The sequence below is a fragment of the Lepus europaeus genome, chromosome 3 (genome assembly GCF_033115175.1).
Source record: "Lepus europaeus isolate LE1 chromosome 3, mLepTim1.pri, whole genome shotgun sequence".
In the NCBI taxonomy this organism is placed as follows: Eukaryota; Metazoa; Chordata; class Mammalia; order Lagomorpha; family Leporidae; genus Lepus; species Lepus europaeus.
This window is the reverse complement of record NC_084829.1, coordinates 71,024,581-71,049,402: the sequence shown is the minus strand read 5'-3', so window position 1 is coordinate 71,049,402 and position 24,822 is coordinate 71,024,581. Positions and strand designations below refer to the sequence as shown.

General features: G+C 41.6%; 1 protein-coding gene across 4 annotated transcripts in view; it reads right to left on the bottom strand.

Annotated features, from left to right (window-relative positions):
- Positions 1 to 24,822, bottom strand: part of CD109 (CD109 molecule) — a 226,592-nt gene that overhangs the window by 89,220 nt on the left and 112,550 nt on the right. For all 4 annotated transcript variants that reach the window (XM_062186366.1, XM_062186367.1, XM_062186365.1 and 1 more), the window contains 2 exons: positions 6,280 to 6,319; positions 2,480 to 2,564 (listed from right to left, as the gene is read on the bottom strand). In XM_062186366.1, the coding sequence (XP_062042350.1) occupies positions 2,480 to 2,564; positions 6,280 to 6,319 (125 nt within the window). The remainder of the gene's footprint in view (positions 1 to 2,479; positions 2,565 to 6,279; positions 6,320 to 24,822) is intronic.

Sequence of the window (24,822 nt, the reverse complement as noted above, 5' to 3'; positions counted from 1 at the left end):
CGGCGCTGTGGAGCAACAGGTTAACGCCCTGGCCTGAAGCGCCAGCATCCCATATGGGCGCCAGTTCTAGTCCCAGCTGCTCCATTTCCGATCCAGCTCTCTGCTATGGCCTGAGATAGAAGTAGAAGATGGTCCAAGTCCTTGGACCACTGCACCCGCATGGGAGACCCGGAAGAAGTTCCTGGCTCCTGACTTCAGATCCTTGCAGTTCCGGCTGTTGTGGCCATCTGGGGAGTAAACCAGCAGGTGGAGACCTCTCTCTCTGTCTCTACCTCTCTCTGTAACTCTATCTTTCAAATAAATAAAATAAATCTTAAAAAAAATAAAGGTGGGAATAATGAACAGATGTTCACATCAGAGCTAATAAACAAATGAATGTTTATTTTTAAGTCATCCAAAGTCTTCAAAATTAAAAGGAGCTTATTACCATTCTCTGAGAAATTTCTAACAATATTTGGCATATTAATTGTAACCTTAATGGAACAGATGGCTACTAACAAAAGAGTAACCTAAATTGCTTATGATCCACACATAGGACTATGATAGCTATTATAAAATAAATATTTACAAAATTATCTCTATAACTTAATAACAATCATCCAAATATTAAGACAACAGAATTTATGTTTCAAACTACATCAAGGAATGACCTGATTTCAGATCCTATTCTCTATCCCTTAATTTGGTAATGAGATTGAATCTACCATTATACAACTTAACTTGGTTCATTCTAAAAAGCAAGTTTTTGATTTATGTAGACCTTTGTCATGCTACACAGAGCTTGGAACAGAAATCCCAGGGGTCATGTCATTAATCCATTTGGTTTCTTTTTTTCAATAAGTACTTACTGGATGGCTTTTCCATAACTGGTACTATACCAGGTACCAGTGTACAGTAATAAACAAAATGTACCCAACTTGAAAGAGGTAGACTAGCAAACAGGAGAACTGTGTGATTACTGCTACAAAAGGTATAAAGACAGAGGGTTAGGGGCAAGTAGCCAAAACCATGAAACTGCTTATGTATAGGCCTATTGATCAGAGAAAGTACTTTGCATTCTTAGAAGCTGGATAGAATGTTTCGAAAGACATGAAACAAGAAACCTACAAGATACAGCAAAGAATATGAACTTCACCCTCAAGGCAATGGTCTGAAAATTGTTGTGCAAAAATGTGACAAACTTAGATTTGCACTATAGTTTTTTTAAAAAGTCAACACAGTGATAGAGAAAAGACTGCAAAGGGTAAACCTGGAGTCAGGAAAAATGTTTAAACTGCAACCATAGTTAAAGAGAGAGGGACTATGTCAAGACTTATATCAAGAAAGTGGCAATGGGGAAAAGTGTGCTGAACTGAGACGGGATCAACAGCATTAAGTGCTGCCTGAACACAGAGCTTGAGGGAGGGAGGAGGAAGAGTACAGTGGACTTGGGCAGCTAAGAGATGGTGGTGCAGACCACAAAGATGGGGAAGCAAGGAGGCATCACATTTTGGGGAAAGCGATATGCTTAGTTTAAAGCACCTGAGGGACACCCAGAGGGAGATGGCTAATGGGCTGAGAGACAGGAAGGTCTGATCTCAAGACAGAAGTGGGCTGGAGATACGGATTTAGGGGGTCATCAAATTATAAACAGAAGCAGAAAACTTAGCCACAGAGAAGAGAATGGAGTAACTATGTAAAGAAACAAGACAGCCACAGATGGAGTTCTCAATAACAAGAACTTTTAAAAGACAAAGAGTTGCCTGCAAAGAGTCTCAAAGGAGCAGCCAAAGGGAATGGAGGAAAACCAGAAAGAAACTGGGAGTGGCAACCATGTTAAATGCAGCAAAAAGAAAAAGCTTTGTGAAAACCTAAGAGTACCCCAAGGTTGAGCAAAACAGGTCCTTGTATCCATGGCGAAAGTTTCAGTGGCCTGATGAGGGTGAAAGGCTGGTCACAGGAGACTGAAGAATGGGTGGAATGTGAAGTGGAAAACGAGGGCAGTAGCTGGAAGGAGACCTGGAGGTCCAGGAAGGGTTTGTCTCCTCTCATGATAAAAATGACTAACCACAGAGTGAAGATGTCACTACAGAACAAAAGGCTACAGATACCAAATGTTGGAAGGCGAGACACTGGTGAGATGAGGCAGCGTGAGACGTCTTCTCACAGGACACGGTATCCAGTGCCCATGTGGAGGGATCGGCCTCCGAAGGTAAAAGAGATGTTGCTTTCATCATGCCAGACACAGTCAGGCTGACTCAATCCCAGGCACTCCTACATGGGACGTGGGTGTCCCAAGCACAGGCTTAACTTGCCACAACACAATACCTGTGCCTCACTAGGGCATCCTAGTAAGAAAACTGCTGTGTCAGTATTCTGAAGTATATAATGAGCCTTTTGTCATATAGTGTCATAATGGATTATAAAGTAATATTATAAACGATATGAAATGATACTTGTATTATTATAGTTCTAAAGTAATATTAAAGATGATACTTACTTAGCTGTAATAGAACCATTTAAATTCTTTGAATTCAAAGAACAATATAATGGTGTCTGCAAAACAACTTCAAATTTTGGCAACACTGGAAAAGAAAAGCAAGGGTAAATCTTTAATAGATTCTATTTTACTAGCATCTTCACCTAAAGAAAATAAACAGCAGAATTGTTGTGAGGGAGTCAAAGATTGTTACTATGTGAATTTAGATCCATTAGGATTCAAATATGTATTAACACAGGCAAAAAGCCCTTTGTTTCCCCAAAATTAGAAATCTCCACTTTGGTCATCTTTATATGATTAAGTATGAAAGAATATACAAATATTAATACTATTTGATAAGTCACTCCAACAGAACAAAAAGCTTTTGTGGTTTTCTGGTTTACAGAGTTGTTGGGTCTAAGGTCACTGCAAGAGAAACAGATCAAAGTCTCACAACAAGGCACATCACCTTTCCTTTCAATTAACACAAGAGACATATCATGCAGGTCGATGGGTTAACAATATAGAGCAGACCTCCAGCTCCATACAAAGTTAAAGGCCAAAGTTAATGTGCCAAGTCCCTCCCAGACTCTAGACCAATCTAAGAGAGGAGAACCAAAGAAGTCACATGGGGTAACTGTAATTGCCCTTCAAGGACCTCCATCAGCACAGAAGCCAGAGGCAATCCAGAGGTGGACAAGACATGCAAATACACCTTCCTCAAACCTCCACTCTTCCCCTGCTCAGCTACATATAACACCTTACCCATGGTAACAACAACAACTTAGCAACAGTTCCAACACAACGTGCTATGAAAACAGCTTCTAAAAACGTTCATCCTGGAGTGGTGTTGTGGCACAGCAGATTAAGCCACAACCTGCAACGATGACATCCTATATGGGAGCACTGATTTGAGTCTTGGATGCCCTACCTCTGATCCAGCAGCAGAAGATGACCCAAGTACTTGGGCCCCTGCCACCTATGTAGGAGACATGGATGGAGTTCCAGGCTCCTAGCTTCGCCCAGCCCTGGCCTGGCCATTGTGGCCACTTGAGGAGTGAACCAACAGATTTAAGATCTCTTTCTCTCTGCCTCTCCCTCACTCTCTGTTATTCTGTCTTTCAAATAAAGAATATGAATCTTTAAAAAAAAAAATGTTGGTCCTGTGTGATTTATTTTTCTGGATCAGGGCAATCCAAAAGAAATAAAATGTGAACCATATGTACAGTTTTTCATTTCTAGTAGTCACATTTGAAAAGTAAAAAGTAGGGGCCGGCGCCATGGCTTAACAGGCTAATCCTCCTTTTGCGGTGCCAGCACACTGGGTTCTAGTCCTGGTCGGGGCACCGGATTCTGTCCCGGTTGCCCCTCTTCCAGGCCAGCTCTCTGCTATGCCTTGGGAAGGCAGTGGAGGATGGCCCAAGTCCTTGGGCCCTGCACCCCATGGGAGACCAGGAAAAGCACCTGGCTCCTGGCTTCGGATCAGCACGATGCGCCAGCTGCAGCGGCCATTGGAGGGTGAACCAACGGTAAAAGGAAGACCTTTCTCTCTCTCTCTCTCACTATCCACTCTGCCTGTCAAAAAAAAAAAAGAAAGAAAGAAAAGTAAAAAGCAGGGAGGGGCTGGCATTGTGGCTTAATAGGTTAAAGCCATGGCCTGCTGCACCAGCCTCCCATATGAGCGCTAACTCAGGACCTGGCTGCTCCACTTCCAATCCAGCTCCCTGCTAATGCACCTGGGAATGCATGGTAGGATGGCCCAAGTGCTTGGGCCCTAGTACCCATGTGGAAGATCTGGAAGAAGTTCCTGGCTCCTGGCTTTGGCCTTGCCCAGCCCTGGCTGTTGCAGCCATTTGGGGAGTGAACCAGCAAATGGAAGATTTCTGCCTCTCCCTTGCTCACTGTAAACCTGCCTTTCAAATAAATAAATAAAATCTTTAATAAATAAATAAAAAGAGGCCAGCGCCATGTCTCAATAGGCTAATCCTCCACCTGCGGCGCCGGCACACCGGGTTCTAGCCCCGGTCAGGGAGCCAGATTCTGTCCCAGTTGCCCCTCTTCAGGCCAGCTCTCTGCTGTGGCCCGGGAGTGCAGTGGAGGATGGCCTAAGCCATTGGGCCCTGCACCCACATGGGAGACCAGGAGAAGCACCTGGCTCCTGGCTTCAGATCAGCGCGGTACGCTGGCCACAAGCGCGCTGGCTGCAGCGGCCATTGGATGGTGAACCAACGGAAAAGGAAGACCTTTCTTTCTTTCTTTCTTTCTTTCTTTCTTTCTTTTTTTTTTACAGCCCCCCGAAGCTTTGCGCAGCCTGGGAGGCCCGCGAGCTCTAGAGCAGGGCCTAGGGCAGTGAGTTAGGTGTCGGGGTGGGAGGCACACACACACAGTGCTGCGCAGCCCAAGACGGCACGTTGAGGACAGGGCTGAGCTCAGGTGCCCGGCCGAATGCAGGGCAGAATGCAGGCCGCGGCTTGAGAGAGGCCCGCAGTCAGGCCAGCAGGCCTGGCTGTGCTGGGCTTGGTCTGCCTCTCGCCCGCCCCAGGGAACGCAAGAGCCAGACCTTTCTTTCTGTCTCTCTCTTTCTGTCCACTCTGCCTGTCAATAAATAAATAAATAGAAAAAAGGCAGATGAAATTTATTTTTGAAATTTTTATTTATTCCTGTATATCCAAAGTAATACAATTTCAATGTGTAATCAAAATAAACAACATTACTAATGAACCAGGTTTTTTTGCACTAAGTCTTCAAACCCTGGTGTGTATTTTACACTTACAGCATATCTCCATATGGTAATCACACTTCAAGTGCTTAATAGCCTTATGCAGTGAGTGGCTCTGTACTGGATGGCATAGTTCCAGACCATGGGTCAGCAAACTATGACCAGTATGGGCTAACAATAGTCTTTACAATTTGTAATTGGTTGAAACAAATTCAAAAAGAATATCACACATGAAAATTATGTGGCATCCAAATATCCACACTAATTAAATGAAGTTTATTTCCTCACAGCTACATTCACTTACATACAGACTGTGACTGCTCTGTGCTACTAAGGCCTACTGTAGGAGCAGTTATGACGGAGACACATGGGCAGCCCAGAGCCTACAACATGCACATTCCTATCTGGCTCATTGTAGGAAAACACTTTGCTGATTCCCATTCTACATGCTCCTGAGACTTGGATCTGAAAACACCACATGAGACACACAAGCTTGAGCCACAGAGTTAAAAGCGGACTACTTTCTAAAATTTCTATCACTTGAATCAGACACAATCTCCAAAAGTGTCACAAATCAAATGACAAAGCTCATGTGTGTAACCCCAAAAGAGCTATTCAGATGATAAACTGAGACCCTATGCGCGCACTCTCATCTCTACTTCCTCTCCATCTGCCAGCAAATTAGTTGAGTCCCTTCATTCTTACTGATGTGTTTGTATCTGCAATATTATAAGGGTCACATGGGCAAAAAAAGAATTTACCTGAGTTAAACCAATGTCAAACAAACAAAAACTACAGAAAATCACTGATGCAAGGATTTTTTTAAAAAATACAAAATTTTAAGGAAAGTAGAAAAACATAGAAACTATGCATAGGGCAAAGACCAGCACAGTGGGGCTACAAAAAATAATTTGTCCATTTTTTCTTTATAATAATATTTTAGAAGTTTTTCAAATGAAAAATATGTTTAGACCTACACCAGAATTTTACTTTCATTGGGATTTTTACTTTAAACAAATATCACATCCCTTGAAAATTTCTCTTATCTCTATAGAAAGTAATAAAAATCTCTTTCCTTTGAAATAAAATAAGAGACTCTTACCATATTCTGAAACATGAAATGACTGATAATATGTCTGGTCCTATTGGAGGGAAGAAAAAAAAAAGAGAAGAGAATATATGAGTTCTTAATTATTTTGTTGCTTACTTACCTGAACAAAAAGGTCTAGAAAATTATTTTTTCCTTACATTTGTAATTATGTAATGAACAAGAGTTTATTTTGATTTGTATAAGTTTTTAGTCAACTGCAACACCAAACCTGTGAAATTTCACTCAGTATTCCTTCCCAACTCACTAACATAAAAAGGTAAGCCAGGCCACATGGTCTGGTGGTTGAGCGGCATTTAGGACACCCACATCCCATAGCAGAGTACCTGGGTTTGAGTCCTGAGTCCAGCTTCCAATTCCAGCTTCCTGCTAATGTGCATCCTGGAAAGCAGTGGGTGATGGCTCAAGTATTTGGGTCCCTGTCACTCATGTGGGAAGCCTGGATTAAGTGCCTAAGTACTGGCCCTGGGCACTGCAGGCATTTGAGGAATGATGGAAAATCTCTCTCTCTCTCTCTCATTTCTGTCTCTATCTGGTTACCTATATCTCTGCCTCTCAAATAAAAATAAAATAGTAAAAACAGACTTTATTTTTTTTTATTTCATAAATGTGAATTTACAAAGTGCAACTTTTGTATTGTTGTGGCTTCCCCCCCACAACCTCCCTCCCTCCCGTGGCCCTCCCCTCTCCCTCTCCCATCCCACCCTTTATCGTGTTTCATTTTCAGTTACCTTCAGATACTGAAGATCAACTTAGTATATACTAAGCAAGGATTTCAACAGGCTGCATTCACACAACCACACAAGGTATAGGGTATTGTTCGACTAGCGGTGTTTTTAAGTTTCATAGTAAAACACATTAAGGACAGAGATCCTACGTGGGGAGCATGTACCCAGTGACTCCCGTTGTTGATTTAGCAATTGGCACTCTTATTTATGATGTCAGCAATCACCCGAGACTCTTGCTATGAGCTGTCTAGGCTATAGAAGTCCCTTGAGTTCACCGACTCTGAACTTGGTAAAAACAGACTTTAAAAAATAGTAAAGGTGAACACTGTAACTCATTGTAGATCATTTTTTAAAACTACTTAATTTTATTTTTATCATTTGTAAAATGAGAATATTAAGTTACACAATGCAGAAATTTATAAAGCAAGTACAAGATATATCAAACTAGCAAGGAATGACATCATTTTCTAGCAATAACCAAGATAGCAAAGTTTAATGAAAACAGCACACCCGACAGACCAGGCGGGTGTCTCCGGAAAGGACTGAGGACCCAGTCTGGACTAAGACCAGAGTTTTTAAGGATATGGATTTGCCCGCACTATGTTTCTCCTCCTTTCTGGGATACTACTGCCATGTGGAAGGCTTCCTGAGTGTGGAATTCCAGAAATTCCTCCCTAAACATCATCAGCACAATGTTATGGGACCTAATATCTTCATTGATGTAGGGCAAATTTGTTTTAGATATCATATCAGAAAACCAGTGGAGAAAATGAAGCTAACAAATTTCAAATGTTTATAAATGATCAACTATGCAAAAACATCAGGGAACAACATCCTCCACCTAACTCCTTCAGTCATTCTCCAGGGAAACCCTTAAATCACTATACCCTGTGGTATTTTACCAGATACCATTATTTCCTTTTGCAAGATGAACAAGAAAACATGAGGCCTATTATTATATAGTTTTTCTACCTCCTCCTATTTGTCAATTCTAAAGCATAAATAACACACTAAATAGAAATTTTTTCAAAATAGTAAAGTAATTCCATTAATGAAATTTATACTCTGATTCTTTACATTTATCAAAGCAAACATACAGACAAGGTTAGAAAATATTATTCTGTCTTAAAAAATTATCCTCATTTTAATGTAAAACTTCTGTGCACAAAGCTGTTTTTTTTTTATTTTAAACGAAAAATATGGCTCACTTCAAATACAAATGTAACTATTTATATCCTAAGAAAATCATTATCTAAAATATAACTTCAATATGGTCACTTAGTGGATATCCCAAAGAAATCATGTTGTTCAGATCAAAGTCATAATCTCCACATTTGTGATGTCTATCTTAAATTGTTTTCATGTCATATACAGAAATGTTAAATTACATACATGATTCACATGTAAGTTCTAACTTGTAACCTTTAAAAATCAAGTCAAGAACATCATCTGAGGCCAGTGTTGCGGCATAGCAGATTAAGCCACCGCCGGCAACACCAGCATCCCATATGGGTGCCAGTTTCAGGCATGGCTGCTCCTATTTCAATCCAGTTCCCTGATAATGCACCTAGGAAAGCAGCAGAAGATGGCCCAAGTGCTTGGGTCCATGCCACTCACATGGGAGATCCAGAAGAAGCTCCAGGCTACTGGCTTTGGTCTGGCACAGCCCTAGCCATTGTGGCCATTTGGGGAGTTAACTAGCACATGGAAGATCTCTCTCTCTAACTACCTTTCAAAATAAATTCATCTTTACAAAAAACAAAAAGAACAGTATTTTTAGTACCTGTTTTACTGATACACATAAGAATTCTGGGGGCTTTTTAAGATTTATTTTATTTATTTGAAAGGTAGAGTTATAGAAAGACAGAGGGAGTGACAGGGGTGGGGAGGGCGGGCAGGAGGATATCTTCCATCTGCTGGTTCACTCTCCAAATGGCTGCAATGACTGGGGCTGGGCCAGACTGAAGCCAGGAGCCAGGAGTTTCATCTGGGTCTCTCATGTGGGTACAGGGGCCCAAGCTCTTCCACTGCTTTCCCAGGTACATTAGCAAGGAGCTGGATTGAAAGAGGAGGAGCCAGGACTCGAATGAGCACCTGTTAATCTCTCTATGCCACAACTCCAGCCCCAGAATTCCAGCTTTTAAACTAGTTTTGCTTTACTACTGGAGCCAGCACAAGTAGAGATAATTACTTATTGATCATGTCTCTCTCTAGTGAAATTCATATAGCAAACTTTGATTAGGTTCTACATACAAAACACCGTATGAGGCTCTATAAAGATAAATTATGGTCCTCAGTGTCAGAGGGTCAAGCAATGGAGACAGACATGGTCAAAAGCAAAAGTACAGTCATGTGGCATAAAATGATATTTGACCAACAAAAGACCATATATAGCATGGTTGCTATATCATATAGCCTTGGCGTGTACCAGGTTAAGCAATGTAAGTTTGTATAAGTACATTCTATGAAATGTTCACATTATGACAATACTGCCTAATGATTTTTTCTCAAAATGTCTATCATTAAAGCAGCCCATAACTGTATAAGATTGTCAGTGTCCTGAGGCTGCATGCAATATGATTTTGATCTTAATTTTTCTTACACATACTCCTACCTCTACCCATCTTCCCTGGCCTACCTCAAATACTGTTGCTTCCTAGAATCCCAACTCAATCATTTTATTTAACACAATATATAATCATTTAATCATTATCTATTTTGTGTCTATCTTTTTTTTTTTTTTTTGACAAGCAGAGTTAGATAGTGAGAGAGAAGACAGAGAGAAAGGTCTTCCTTTTTCCGTTGGTTCAACCCCGAAGTGGCGGCTACGGCCGGTGCATTGCGGCCGGCGCGCTGTGCCGATCCGAAGCCAAGAGCCAGGTGCTTCCTCCTGGTCTCCCATGTGGGTGCAGGGCCCAAGCACTTGGGCCAACCTCCACTGCCTTCCTGGGCCACAGCAGAGAGCTGGACTGGAAGAGGAGCAACCGGGACAGAATCCAGCACCCCAACCAGGACTAGAACCCAGGGCCGGTGCCGCAGGCGGAGGATTAGCCAAGTGAGCCACAGCACCGGCCTTGTGTCTATCTTTTTTATGAAATTATAAAATCATTGGGGGCGCAGTTTCTAGTTCAGCATGCCTTCAGCGTTCATTGCCTAAACATGTACAAATGAATGAATCAATTATTGTCCCCAGGCTTGTTCTTAAAGTGCTCATGAGATTGGCCTCCATCATCAGATACTGTCTCTTGCAAGCCATGGACATAACCTTGACTTGAAAATTTCAAACTACTCCAAAGAGGCAAATGATCATTAAGTAACCTTAACTCTGCCCTTTATTGGAAAGAACATGAATCCAAGAAGCAGAAGGGGCCAGTCACCATGGAAAACTAAAGAAAAACAGGAAGGAAAGTGTTTCTTTCTCATTATCATTCAAAATTGTTCCTGACAGTGTGCTTTGTACCACATGATGCCTTCCCAGGGTGTTTATAACTGGTAAAATGCAAATCAAGAAATAAATCATTTCACCTTCCAAGAGATCTGAAAAGCAAAACTCAGTTTTGGAATGTTCAACATACTGCCCCTTAGGCAATTAGGTTAAATCAGTTTTCACAATGAATTTAGTTATTTTTGCAAAATACATAATCAAGAATGGTAGAAAACACTGAAATATTTAAAATTAACCATTCAGAGAATTAGCAGCCATCTATGCAAGCCACAAAAACACTGCTAACAGACCATTTTCTTTAGTCTGCAATGGGAATCTGCACAGACTGTTCCCATAAAGAGACAGAGAGTAAATACCATAGGTTACAGTGCAAAAGCAGCCAGAGACAGCATGTAAGCAAAGGAGTGTGACTATGTTCCAATAAAACTTTTGAAAAATAGCTCTTGGGCTGGATTTGGTCTACAGGCCAAGATTTCTTGACAACTGATTGCTGTAAAAGAGGAATATATTTTATTTCCAAATTGTACCATGTTAGTTCTAGCTGAACTAAACTGGAGGGTTAAAAAAAATATATAGGTCTTTTGTAGAAAGTACAAGTTTCTTTTACTAAGCAATTTCCCTTCCATTTCAAAGGAATTTAATCTGCTTCAAAATGAGTTGTTACATTAACTGTAGCTCATCAAGCATAGTTTATGTTCATTCACTCTGCCAGCAAATGGAAAGAAAGGCTGATCTGAACGCTAAATACTTGGGCAGCTTCTCTTCTAAGCAAACACCTTTTTAGGGGAGAGAATCCATAACTCACTTACATCTCCTGAGCTCTTCTTTCCCCAATATGGTCACTGTTCCATGGGAAGAGCTCTGCCTGCGAAGGCACATATATCTCCGTTTGTATTAGATGTAAGCCTACCTCAGTTAGATTTTCTAAACAACTACTAAGGTAGAAACAGAAAGGAAGAACCAGGAGATATTCTCAGCAACACCCCTTTTTCCTAAATCAATAATTCATTATAACGATGCAGGCTATGGAAACCAGTCAAATGAACTGAGAAAATATTATTTTACCACCCACAAGAAGTTCTTGAAAATGCATATTAAGAAGAAACTACATGTAGATTTCAAAATTTTTGCATCAAAACAAAGCTATCTTTTAATTCCATTTTCCATGAACTTTTTGAATTACCTCACACAAACTGAAAGCATATGAATTATTGAAACCATCTGTTCTAGTTACAGAATTTTCCTTCTCTAATCATGAGGACGTCCAACTCTTAAGCTTCTATTTTTAACAAATCTGAAGAAGTATGGCACAATACATGACCATTAAAAACAATTTTTAAAAGCAGGGCACTCTCTTTCAACTTCTGCTTCTGAAATAAAAAAGAAGTGCCAAAAACAAAACTGAGGTACTAGATGAATTATTTCTGTTTATGTTCACTTATGATCATTCCAATTTGTCGTAAGTTTGCTTTAGCACTGACCTCCAGTAACTGGCTTTACCTTTTACCTTTTATTTAAAAGATTTTTAAAAATCCACACATAACAGGAAGTGAAATCACTGCAGACTCATTTTGCCCTTGGCGCCCAAGACAATAGATGCCCACTCTGCCCAAAAGTGTAAGGCTACTATGCAGGACTTGCAAAGGAGGTTTCCAAAAGCTGATATTTTCAACTCTCAAGCCCTCGTCCATGTGGAGGGCATAAAAGGGAATTTTAGGAGAAAGCTTTTGATGTGCTAGGAGTGGCATACACCTCACCTCTGAGACTCAGGTGGGCAGTGCATGCCCCCTCACTTCAAATCTAGGGAAGGAAGCATCAACAGGATGATCCAGAAAGCTGGAAATGCGTCCCTGAGAGCTTCCGCAAGCTGCCGCTGAGTAAGCTGTGGAGACACATGAAAAACCTAAAGGACAAAACACTGACACTGACCAGATGTGCTGACGGCAGAACAAAGAGTGTGCTCTGTGAATGGTGGTCTGTGCCCGCCGAACGCTGGGCAGCTAAGAAAGCACAGGCACTGCCCCTCACCAGATACGCCACAACAACCCATCAGCATGAGCTGAGAGCCTGGGGAGGGGTAAGGCAACGCCAGGAGACAGAGGTTGGGTATGTGCAATCTAGATGCCCAGGAAGTACAGACGACTGAGGAGCTGCCAATCAGAAGAGACAAGTTCAAAAGCATCCAAAGCTCTTTGGATGAAAGCCCTCCCAGCAACAGTAAAAGGTGAATTGATAAATGAGAATAAAGAAGAAACAGCATTCGTCTAAAATGCTTGCTAAGCCCAGAGAGCTCAGCTATCAGAGCTACATTGAACCATAATAAATTGCCATTTTTGGAGGACAACCTTAGCAAATTCATATGACTCATCCTTCCACAACGGTCTGATTCTCCTTTACCTCTCACCTTCCTTCCCTCTACTCAATCCAACCCAGAGGACCGGAAGGCAGCCTAGTGAGTGGGGAACAGGTAGACAGACCAAAGAAGTCCCCAGCTGGAGGAAGGAAGTACTTTATTTTAAGGAATTGGGCATATTAATTGTGGAATATAGACTGGTGAGTGTGTGTGTGTGTGTGTGCAACTAACCAAAAATGCCAGGACCTTTGAATACCCAAGAATAATTAGAAAAAATGGTGATACTTGTCCTCTATTTCATCCAAGGAGCAGGGAAGAACTGGTCCTAAAGAACAGGACCTAATGACAAAATAATAATGTGCTTTTTATTACACCTGTCGGGCAATAGGGGTTCAACTTCACAGTTACATGCAAACAGCTGGGCAGCTGTTCTTGTTCAGAAAGCCTGAGGGCATCTAATTTTCTGACTCAGAGCCTACCTTCTCAGAGCAATTATGGTTAGAGTTCTAAACAGAGCACAAAGGTCTACTTAACATGAATTAGTTAAGCAAGAATATTAATACCACAATGTAAATGAAATTATATTGCTGTTGTCCCCACAAGATACCATGTGGGGCCAGGGTTGTGGTGCAGCAGGTAAAGCCACCTCCTGCAGCACCAGAATCCCATAGGAGCACTGGTGAGAGTCTTGCTCCTCCACTTCAATCTAGCTCCCTGCTAATGTGCCTGGGAAAGCAGCAGAATATGGCCAAATTGTTTGGGTCCCTCCACCCACGTGGGAGACTTGGACAGAGTTCCAGGCTCCTGGCTTTGGCCTAGCCCTACCACAACTGTTGCAGCCATTTGGCAGGCAGTGGCTTTACCTGCTACACCATAGAACCAGCCCCGAAATTTAATTTTTTTTTACTTTTTTTAATAAAAACTTTTATTTAATGAATGCATTTTTCATAGGTACAACTTTAGCAATATATACCCGCCCTCCCACCCCAACTCCTGTCCCACCTCCTACTCCCCCTCTCATGCCATTCTTCATTATGGTTCATTTTTAGTTTAATTTTATATACAGAGGACCAGATTTCAACAATTTGCACCCACACACACACATAACATATAAAGTACAATTTGAGAACAAGTTTTGTAGTTAATTCTCATTGAGGGCAGGGGTGTGCACAGTGACTTCTGTTTTCATATAACAATTAACACTCTTATTTATGATGTCAGTGATCACCCAATACTCTTGCCATGACATGCCAAGCCTATGGAAGCCTTTTGTGACCACAGACTCCATCAGTATTTGGACACGGCCATAAGCAAAGTGGAAGTGCTCACCTCCCTTTAGAGAAAAGTACATTCTTCTTTGATGGCCCCTTCTTTCCACTGGGGAGACTTATTCTTTAAAAAAAAAAAACCTACACTGATCATGGTTTAGGAAGGTAAAACAAGTCCTGGAGATGGATGGTGAGAATGGTGACACTACAATCCCAGTGTGCACTTGATGCACCCAAATTTTAAAATGCTTTAACTGGCAAATTTTATGTTATGTACATCTTACTACAATTTAAAAAAAAAAAAGCAAGGAAAAAGCACTCCCCTGGATTGGGAAGTGCTGTGGCAAGAGACGTAGAGAAGGGGCCCTAGAAGAACAGAGACCAAAGTGCTGTGCTCTGCCAGCTGATGTTCAAGAAACCTCCATTCCAGAAGCAGCAGCTCTCTGCCTTTCTCACTGCACATGGAAGTAAGAACTTGAGACCTTTCCGGGATAAAAGCCTTCTTCTGATAAACAGAGGCTAGCGAAAGTATTTTGGAAGTCACATCCCCACTCCAGAGAGGAGGCCACTGCCTTCTGACCCGTCCCAGTTTGCTCCACACTTTGTGCTGTCATCACGAGCCAGGGGAGTTACCAGATGCTATTTGTAGAGTGCAGCAGGGAGGAGAGCTGTCCAAACAAAGATGTGCTCTTCTGCAAACAAGAAACGTCTCCAGAGAAACCTGACAGCAGAATCCAACTGGCCCAGAAAACAGTGGTAGCAAGGCAGGAAAAGATAAGGAGTAATCTGAGAGGCTATAAAAGGCAGTGAGCTATTGGCAACCTTTCCCTAATCTGGTAACAACCAACTCAAAAGAGAGTAGATGTAATTGTTATGCATAAAGGAATAATTCAACACATGTTGATTCTGAGTTACACAATAATTTCATACCCACAATTTAATCTATAAGCCTTCTAAAAGAGATTTCAAGCCTTGATCCTGCTGGGTTTTCCACCTTTTATTTTCCATTCTCCATTCGCAACACTGGTTTCAGATCAAGACAAAGCTGAGAAACTGCAGTCAGTGATAGCTATAACAGAATACGAGAATATCAGGACCAGCATTGCGGCACCATGGATTAAGCTGCCACCAGCGGGTGCTGGCATCCCACGAATCCCAGCTGCTCTTCTTCTGATCCAGCTCCCTGCTAATGTGGCTGGGAAAGCAGCAGATGATGGCTCAAATACCTGGGCTATTGCCACCCATGTGAGAGACCCAGATGGAGTTCTTGACTCCTGGTTTCGGCCTGGCCCAACCCTGGTTGTTGTAGCCATCTGGGGAGTATGCCAGCAGATGGAAGATTGATGTTTGTCTCTCCCTCTGTGTCTGTCTGTCTCTCTCTCTCTCTCTCTTTTTCTCTTGCTCTCTCTCCAGCTACTTCCAAATAAATAAATTTTTAAGACTGAGTTATTGGGCTGGCCCTGTGGTGCACTAGGCTAATCCTCTGCCTGCAGCGCCAGCATCCCATATGGGCGCCAATTCTCGTCCCAGTTGCTCTTCTTCCGGTCCAGCTCTCTGCTGTGGCCTGGGAGGGCAGTGGAGGATGGCCCAAGTGCTTGAGCCCCTGCACACTCATGGGAGACCAGGAGGAGGCACCTGGCTCCTGGCTTTGGATCAGCACATTTCCGGCCATTGCAGACATTTGGGGAGTGAACCAACGGAGGGAAGACCTTTCTCTCTGTCTCTCTCTCTCTCACTGTCTGTAACTCTTCCTGTCGAATAAATAAATAAAAATCTTTAAAAAAATTTTTTTAAAAAGACTGAGTTACTTTATAAAAAAAGAAAAAAAGACTACAAGATTCTCAAGTTCACTGGCTCCCAAGCTGGCTATGCATTCCGAGCACCAAAGAAGCTGTTGTAAAAATGAACTGTCCCCAGCAGACTCATAGAATGGCAGATGTTCTAAATAGCACTCTGGCCTCAGAATCAGCCCTTAAGGCATGCGGATCTGGCTCAAGAGCCCATGAGAGTATTTCAGGCATGGAAAGCCAAGACACTTTGGAAAAAAAAAAAAAAAAGACCTAAATGAAAGATCGCTGCGAGTGAGATCCCAGTGGAAAGAACGGGGCCATCAAAGAAGGAGGTACCTTTCTCTGAAGGGAGGAAAGAACTTCCTCTTTGACTATGACCCTGTCAAGATCGAAGTCGGCGAACCCTAAAGGCTTCCATAGCCTTGGTAACTCATGACTAGAGCCTAGGGAGATTATTGACGCCATAAACAAGAGTGTCAAATTGTTAAATCAACAACAGGAGTCACTGTGTACTTACGTCTCATGTGGGATCTGTCCTTAATGTGTTGTCCAATGTGAAGTAATGCTATAACTAGTACTAAAACAGTATTTTTACACCTTGTGTTTCTGTGTGGGTGCAAACTGATGAAATCTTTACTTAGTATATACTGAATCGATCTTCTGTATATAAAAATAATTGGAAATGAAAAAAAAAAACCTTGGTGTTAAATTGGAAATTGCATAGAAAATTAATCAATTCTTAAAAAAATATCATGTAAGATCTCTGTCCTTAATGTGCTGTACATTGTGATTTAATGCTATAACTAGTACTCCAACAGTATTTTTCACTTGGTGTTGCTATGTGAGGGCAAACTGTTGAAATCTTTACTTAATATATACTAAACTGATCTTCTTCTGTATATAAAGAGAATTGAAAATGAATCTTGATGTGAACGGAAGGGGACAGGGAGCGGGAAAGGGGAGGGTTGCGGGTGGGAGGGAAGTCATGGGGAGGGGGGAGCCATTGTAATCCATAAGCTGTACTTTGGAAATTTATATTCATTAAATAAAAGTTTAAAAAAACTGAACTGTCCCAGGGCAGCACTGTGGTATAGCTGGTAAAACCACTGCCTGCAGTGCCAGCATCCCATACGGGCACCAGTATAAGTCCCAACTGCGCCTCTTCCAATTCCAGCTCCCTGCTAATGCACCTGAGAAAGCAGAAGAACATAGTCCAAGTCCTTGGGCCCCTATACCCATGTGGGAGACCCAGAAGAAGCTCCTGGCTCCTGGCTTGGCCTGGCTCAGCTCTGGCTATTACAGCCATTTGGGGAGTGAATTAACAGTGGAAGATTCTCTCTCTCTCTCTTTGTCCTCTCTCTGTAACCCTGAATTTCAAATAAATACATAAATTCTTTTTAAAAAAAACAATGTGGTTCAAAAATCAAAGAGAATTTTTAAAATTCAAATTCCTAGGTGCAATGACAGAGTGAGTAAACAGTGATCTGGGGCAAGGCCTAAGCTGTGCGTGTTTCAAAGCTCCCCAGGCAGCTGGTTTCAGTGCACTGATGTTTCAGAACCACTGGTAGCACCCAGCAGGCTGGGGCTGCAGGTGGCCCTGGTGCTGAACTCTGCTGTCCGAGATGGTCTGGGAGGGAGGACAGGCTTCCACCTGACAGTGAGAGCAGGGGCACCAAGTGAACAGGGATCTCTCAGTGCCTCAGGCTTTTCCTTCAGGCTCATGGAGGAACATGAGCACCAATGCAGGGACCTGGGACTCTAGCCATGGCTGCCCGCAGCAAAACATGCAGAAGGCTGATATGCCAGATCCTTCCTGGCTCCTAGGAGCCTGGTTCCCAGACACCAGGGTTAGCTTTCCTTTAAAAAAAATGCTCTGAAATTTCCTTCTAGTAACCTGAAATAAAAATTTTAAATCATTAAAGTAGGGCCGGCCCTGTGGCACAGTGGGTAAAACCACTGCCTGCAGTGCCAGCATCCCATACGGGTGCCAGTTCCAGTCCCAGCTGCCCCACTTCTGACCAAATACCCTACTAATGTGCCTGAGAAAGCAGCAGAAGATGGACAAGTGCTTGGGGCCCTTCACCCAGGTGGGAGACCTAGAAGAAGCTTCTGGCTTTTGACTTCAGCCTGGTCTAGCCCTGGCCATTGCAGCCATCTGGGGAGTGAACCAACAGACGGAAGATATTCTCTCTCTCTTTCTCTCTCTCTCTCTCTCTCTGACTTTCAAATAAATAAATCTTAAAAACATAAATTTATAAAATAAGCCTCTTCCCTCTGTGTGGAGAGCTTGGTTCTCTAAAGTTAAGGGAGAAAAGGGCTGGGCAATGAAAATCTCAGGAGAAGCAGAGGCATGGCAATTCTTCTCAAGATAAGAATGAACCCCACAGGCTGGGTGCTGTGAAGCAAACACTTAAGTCTCTTCTTGAGACACTCCCATCCCCTACCAAGTCCCAGCCCCACTTTCAATCCAGCTCCTACTAATGTGCACCTTGGGAGGCAACAGATGATGGCTCAAGTACTTAGGTGCCTGCCCCCCATGTAGGAGACAGAGTTGAATTCTTGGCTCCTGGACTCAGCCTGGCCTAGTCCTGGCTATGGCAGACATCTGGGGAGTAAACCAATAGATGGAAGATATATCTCTCTCCCTCCCTCCCCCACCTCTCTTTCTCTCCCTTCCTCTCTTTCTCTCCATCTCCCCCATGCCTTTCAAATAGTTAAAAATGACATAAGATTTTTTATAAAGTAGCAGTGTGATCCCCAAACCTGTTCATATTAGATATAGGTATATTTGGGTTCATGCATAAGTACCACAAAAAAGTCTTTTTTTTTACTTTATTTTTTCATGTTAATGTGATATTAATACAAAGAGAATAGACTCAATGTAGTTCACAGATAAAACACTAATACAATGATATTCCCTTCCTCCCTCCCTCATCCCCTCCCCCACCCTCCCACCCTCCTCTCCTGTCTCATTATTTCTTTTTGAGTCCTTGAGATAGCATATTTTTAATTCACATTTAGTCAAGGGATTAATGCTCTACTAAACAAAGAGTTCAAGTCAATCCAGAAGGTTAAAAGCATAGGACATGACTCATTCATTCTTAGTCTACAAACAAACCTGTGATGATTACAGAAATCCCAAGGGCTTCATCAAGCATGCTTTATCTGCAGGATCCCTTTGCTGACCTGGGGAAAGGGTAGCTAACGACTGCTTTCTGACCATCCACATGTCATTACAAACCAGAGCTCGGAAAAGTCCTGCACTTCTAATGCACTGTCTTTGGTGGTGACACTGTTATCATTCCACATAAAATTTAAAAACCCTCTCCTGGGCAGCTATAATCAAAACAGTCTGATACTGGCACAGAAACAGACACACAGGTCAATGGAATAGAATCAAATCCCCAGAAGTGAATCTACACATCTACAACTAACTACTCTTTGACTAATGAGCTAAAATCATTCCCTTGAGAAAGGACAGTCTCTTCAACAAATGGTGCTGGGAAAATTAGATCTCCACGAGCTGTAGTAAGAAACAAGACCCCTACCTTACACCTTACACAAAAATCCATTCAAAATGGATCAATGAACTAAATCTATGACCTAATACCATCAAATTACTACAGGAGAACACTGGGAAAACTCTGCAAGACAATGGCATAGGCAAAGACTTCTTGGAAGAGGCTCCAGAAGCACAGGCAATTAAAGCAAAAAATACACAATTGGGATTACATCAAGCTAAGAAGCTTCTGCATTGCAAAAGAAACACTCAGCAAAGTAGAGCAGCAATTGATAGAATAGGTGAAAATATGCGAAAACTATGTAACTGATAAAGGATTAATATCCAGATTTTAAAAAGAGCTCAAGAAACTCAATAGCAACAAAACAATCCAGTTAAGGAATGGGCAAAAGACTTGGACAGACATTTTTCAAATGAGGAAATCCAAATGGCCAACAGACACATGAAAAAATATTCATAATCACTACCATCAAGGAACTAAAAGTCAAAACCACAATGAGGTTTCACCATACCCCAGTCAGAATGGCTCTCACACATAGATCAACAAACAATAAATGCTGATAAGGATGTGGGGAAAAAGGCACCTTAATCCACTGTTGGGAAGGCAAACTAGTACAGCAATTGTGGAAGACAGTATGGAGATTCCTTAAAAAGCTACCATATGACCCGGCCATTCCACTCCTGGGAATTTAACCAAATGAAAATGAAATGAAGTCAGCATATGAAAGAGTTATATGCACCCTCATGTTTATTGCAGCTCAGTTCACAATAGCTACGATATGGAATCAACTCACATGCCCATCAACCCTCAACTGGATAAACAAAAGTAGTATATATACACTATGGAATATTACTAAGCTGCAAAAAAGAATGAAATTCTGTCTTTTACAACATAATGAATGCAACTGGAAATCATTATACTTAATGAAGTCAGCCAGTCCCAAAAAGTCAAATACCGTATGTTCTCCCTAATCTGTGGTAAATAATAGAGTACAAAAAATAAACATAGTGTATAATTATTTGTATTACAATCTGCATAAAATTATTCCTGGCATAAACTGTTGAGAAGAAATGGCTTAAAGTCTAAATGAATTTAATTATTTTCTTGTAACCACATGAGAAATATAGATGATACTCTGTCATTGGTTCTATTTCATTGAAAGAAATTGTGAATGGCTAGTTGACAAAAAAAAAAAAACCACTGTATATAGAAAACAGTCATTTATACATTCAATTATTATTTATAGCAGTTGTCTATATTCCCACTAGAGTCTTTTCACTTTTTACTTGTTAAACTTCTTATTTGGTGAATTATGAAGCCTTTTTACTGTGAAGTAAATTTAAAATATGTTATCTCAAAATTTAAAAAAAAGAAAGGTAGAAGGAAGGATATTTGGAGGGAGGGAAAGAGGGAAAAAGAAAGGGAATATCATTACATTTTTAGACTTGTATCTACAAATCATGTTGAATGTGTTAAAAATTAATTAAAAGTAAAATAAAAAATCAAAGCAGAAGGAAGCTGAAAGGACTGATTTTCAGTATTCTAACACACTCACTTAAGGACTTAAATTTTCTCTAAGTACTGATATATATGACTCTTATTCCCTAGAATATTTCCAAACCCTGTACAAATAGGCCCTATCTGTTCCAGTGGATCCATCCCTGAACGGCTGCAGCCATGCCAGGCCTTATGTGTCTCCTTTCCTGGGCTGGAAACCTATATATTCTCTACAATGTCACCATCACAAGTAACTGTGACCCATTTTTGCCCTTGCATGTTGTCATTTGTTAAATTTCTGTCACCCAGGACAGCCCTCAAAAGTTTCTATTTCCAGTACCTGTAGCTCCATGTCTTTGTCTTTAGCGCATCTTTCCTTGGGTGTCTCCCCATGCCAGCATCTCATGTCAGTCTTCACGTTCTCCAGCCCCTCTGTATGTGGCTGCAATCCTCCCTCATGTGCCTGCACCAGCAGTCCACAGTGACTCCATCCTCGGTGCTTGCAGCTCCTAGCTGCCTATGGATAACTCTGTGACCTTTGCCTAAGCTGTGCCTTCCCCTCAGGTGCCCACATGTCATTCACCTGTCATCGTCTGTCTTGTGTCTCTAAAACCCCTATCACTGAAACCCATGATTTTCTCTTGTAACTCTGTGACCACGGACTGCACTCTAAGTGTCTCATTGTCTTCATCTCTTCTGCTACTGTGATGATCTGATTATTTGGTGAACTACTAAAAGACAATTTGGTGCCATACAAACTTTAGTTGTGAATGAAGCTATACAATCATGTTATTTTTTATGTGAGCATAAGATTCACACTAGCCGGGGAAATACACAGAAAATACATAGAAACACATGTGCCACATGATATGGTGAAACAACGGCTGGCTTCCTAGTAACATGTCAAGATGTCTGATAGACATGAAAGGTCACATATGTATGATGCCATCTGTATGAAATAATCAGAATGGGTAAATCCATACAGACAGAAAGCAGATCAATGATTACCAGGGACTGGATGGGGGAAAGGAGAGACAGGGGAATAATTGCTTCGTGGCTCTCATGTTTTATTGTGAGGGTGGTGACAATCTTTTAGAACTATAGAGAGGTGGTGGTTGCCTAACATTGTGTGTTAAAAAATGACACTGAATTGTTCATTTTAAAGTGGTTAATTTTATGTTACATGAACTTAACCTTAGTAAAAAAGAATATTTGTCTCATTAAAATAAAAAAAAAGATGTCTGATAAAGTGCTTCTCCTACTAGGCATTATAACCAGGAATGAATGAGATGTCATGCTACTCTGTATCCTTGCATTTGTATTACCATATTTGTTTATTGTTTAAAGATAATCACCAAAATAAACGATGCTATCTTAAAAAAAAAAAAAAACACCTTTACATGAAATATTCTCCTTCTCACTTTTATACTGAAAGTGGTCATGACCTCAAATCAATAGTCTATTGTGGGCCGGCGCTGTGGCTCAACAGGCTAATCCTCCGCTTAGCGGCGCCGGCACACCGAGTTCTACTCCCGGTCGGGGTGCCGGATTCTGTCCCAGTTGCCCCTCTTCCAGGCCAGCTTTCTGCTGTGGCCAGGGAGTGCAGTGGAGGATGGCCCAAGTGCTTGGGCCCTGCACCCCATGGGAGACCAGGAGAAGCACCTGGCTCCTGCCTTCGGATCAGCGCGGTGCGCTGGCCGCAGCGCCATTGGAGGGTGAACCAACAGCAAAAAGGAAGACCTTTCTCTCTGTGTCTCTCTCTCTCACTGTCCACTCTGCCTGTCAAAAAAAAATAAATAATAATCTATTGTGGTCAATAACTGAAATAATAAATACATTTCCTTCACCAGCATTATTCACTGATAAAAGAAAAGGGTTATGAATAGTAAGCAACCTACAGTCCTTTAATGCCGTGCAGAAACCAAGGAAAGACAAACACCAGAGTCAAAGTTTGAGTCCAGGGCTGCATCTCATAATAATTTCTTTGATTAGACTGCCCCCTGGTGGCCCTTATATGACTTATTTTTAAAGGACCTTGCTTTTTCTTTGCTATGTGCCTCAACTTAACATTCCATCAATAATAAGTACTTGATCACTATTCTCGTGTTCAAAATGTTAAAGATGGTTTATAAAATTGGAAACATAAAAAATGCTACTTAAACACAAATGATAACTTTTGTACATTCATTTAATAGACTTTCCTCTATGTGCAAGGCACTGAGCTAGGTCCCAGAAATAGAGGTGAGCAAAACAAAAGGTCACCATCTTTACAAAGAGAACATTCAATCAGGTACACCAATGAAAAGTGACATGGAAACCAAGAGGAGCACCGAGTGACATGAGAATGTAAAGGGTAAAAATAAGTAGCTAAGTGATCCCTGTTAAATATAAGAGTGGGAATAAGAGAGGGAAGAGATGTACAATTTGGGACATGCTCAAGCTGACTTGCCCCGAATGGTGGAGTTAGAAACATACCAGGAGATTCCAATTCAATTCCATCAAGGTTGCATGTACCAATGCCATCTCACTATTCCAAGTGATCAATTTCTGTTCACAATTGATCATAATGATAGGACTAAGAGCCAAAGGGATCACATAAACAAGACTAGTGTCTGAAAATACTAACCGATAGAACAAAAAAGGGAGAGAACGATCCAACATGGGAAGCGGGATACACAGCAGACTCATAGAATGGCGATGTCCCAAACAGCACTCTGGCCTCAGAATCAGCCCTTAAGGCATTTGGATCTGGCTGAAAAGCCCATGAGAGCATTTCAGGCATGGAAAGCCAAGACACTCTGGCAAAAAAAAAAAAAAAGGAACTAAATGAAAGATCTCCGCGAGAGAGATCCCAGTGGAAAGAACAGGTCATCAAAGAAGGAGGTACCTTTCTCTGAAGGGAGTAGAGAACTTCTACTTTGACTATGACCTTGTCTAAATAAGATAAGAGTCAGTGAACTCAAAAGGCTTCCATAGCTTTGGCAACTCATGACAGGAGCCTAGGGTGATTACTGACGCCATGAACAGGAGTGTCAAATTGTTAAGTCAGCAACAGGAGTCACTGTGCACTTACTCCTCATGTAGATCTCTGTCCTTAATGTGCTGTACATTGTGATTTAATGCTATAACTAGTACTCCAACAGTATTTTTCAGTTTGTGCTTCCATGTGGGTGCAAACTGTTGAAATCTTTACTTAATACATACTAAATTGATCTTCTGTATATAAAGAGAATTGAAAATGAATCTCAGGTCTGCACCGGCCCTGAGCCTAGCAGAAAAACCTGACTCTGGGGGGTGGGGGAGGGGTGAAATAACAGGAGATTAGGATCTAACTTGGCAACCCAGTGGGAGACTGCAGAATTGGAGCCCACACTGAGGGCAGCACAGATTCCCTGTGTGGTCCCTGGGAAAAAGCTTCAGATCTCTGGCTCCTGTGGGTTTATCATTCGCCTGCTAACTACCTCCAATTCCGTTCAGCTGGATGGAATTACTTCCCTTTTGAATCAAAAAAAAAAGAATGAAAGAAAGAGAGATTTACCAAGCCTAACCTGGGAGTGTAACCTTTGGCACACCCTCAAACCTGAGGAACCAAACACAGCTCTCAGGCCACACTCACCTCAAGCCTCTAAGGCTCCATCGAAAGCCTTAATATATAGCCATAGTATAACAAGAAAAAACACCACAGTGAAGAAACAAATATCTCCAACATGCCAAACAACAAACGCAAAAACCGAGGTAACAAGAACAAGGAAGACACTATGATGCCCCCAAATGAAAAAGACACCCCAATTTAAGATTATGAAGATGATGAGATAGAAGAAATGCAAGAAGCAGATCTCAAAAAAGTGATAAGAACATTAAGAAGTTCTCAAAAACAAATGCTTGAACTACAGAAATCCTTCATGGACAGGATAGAAAATCTCTCTTGTGAAAAT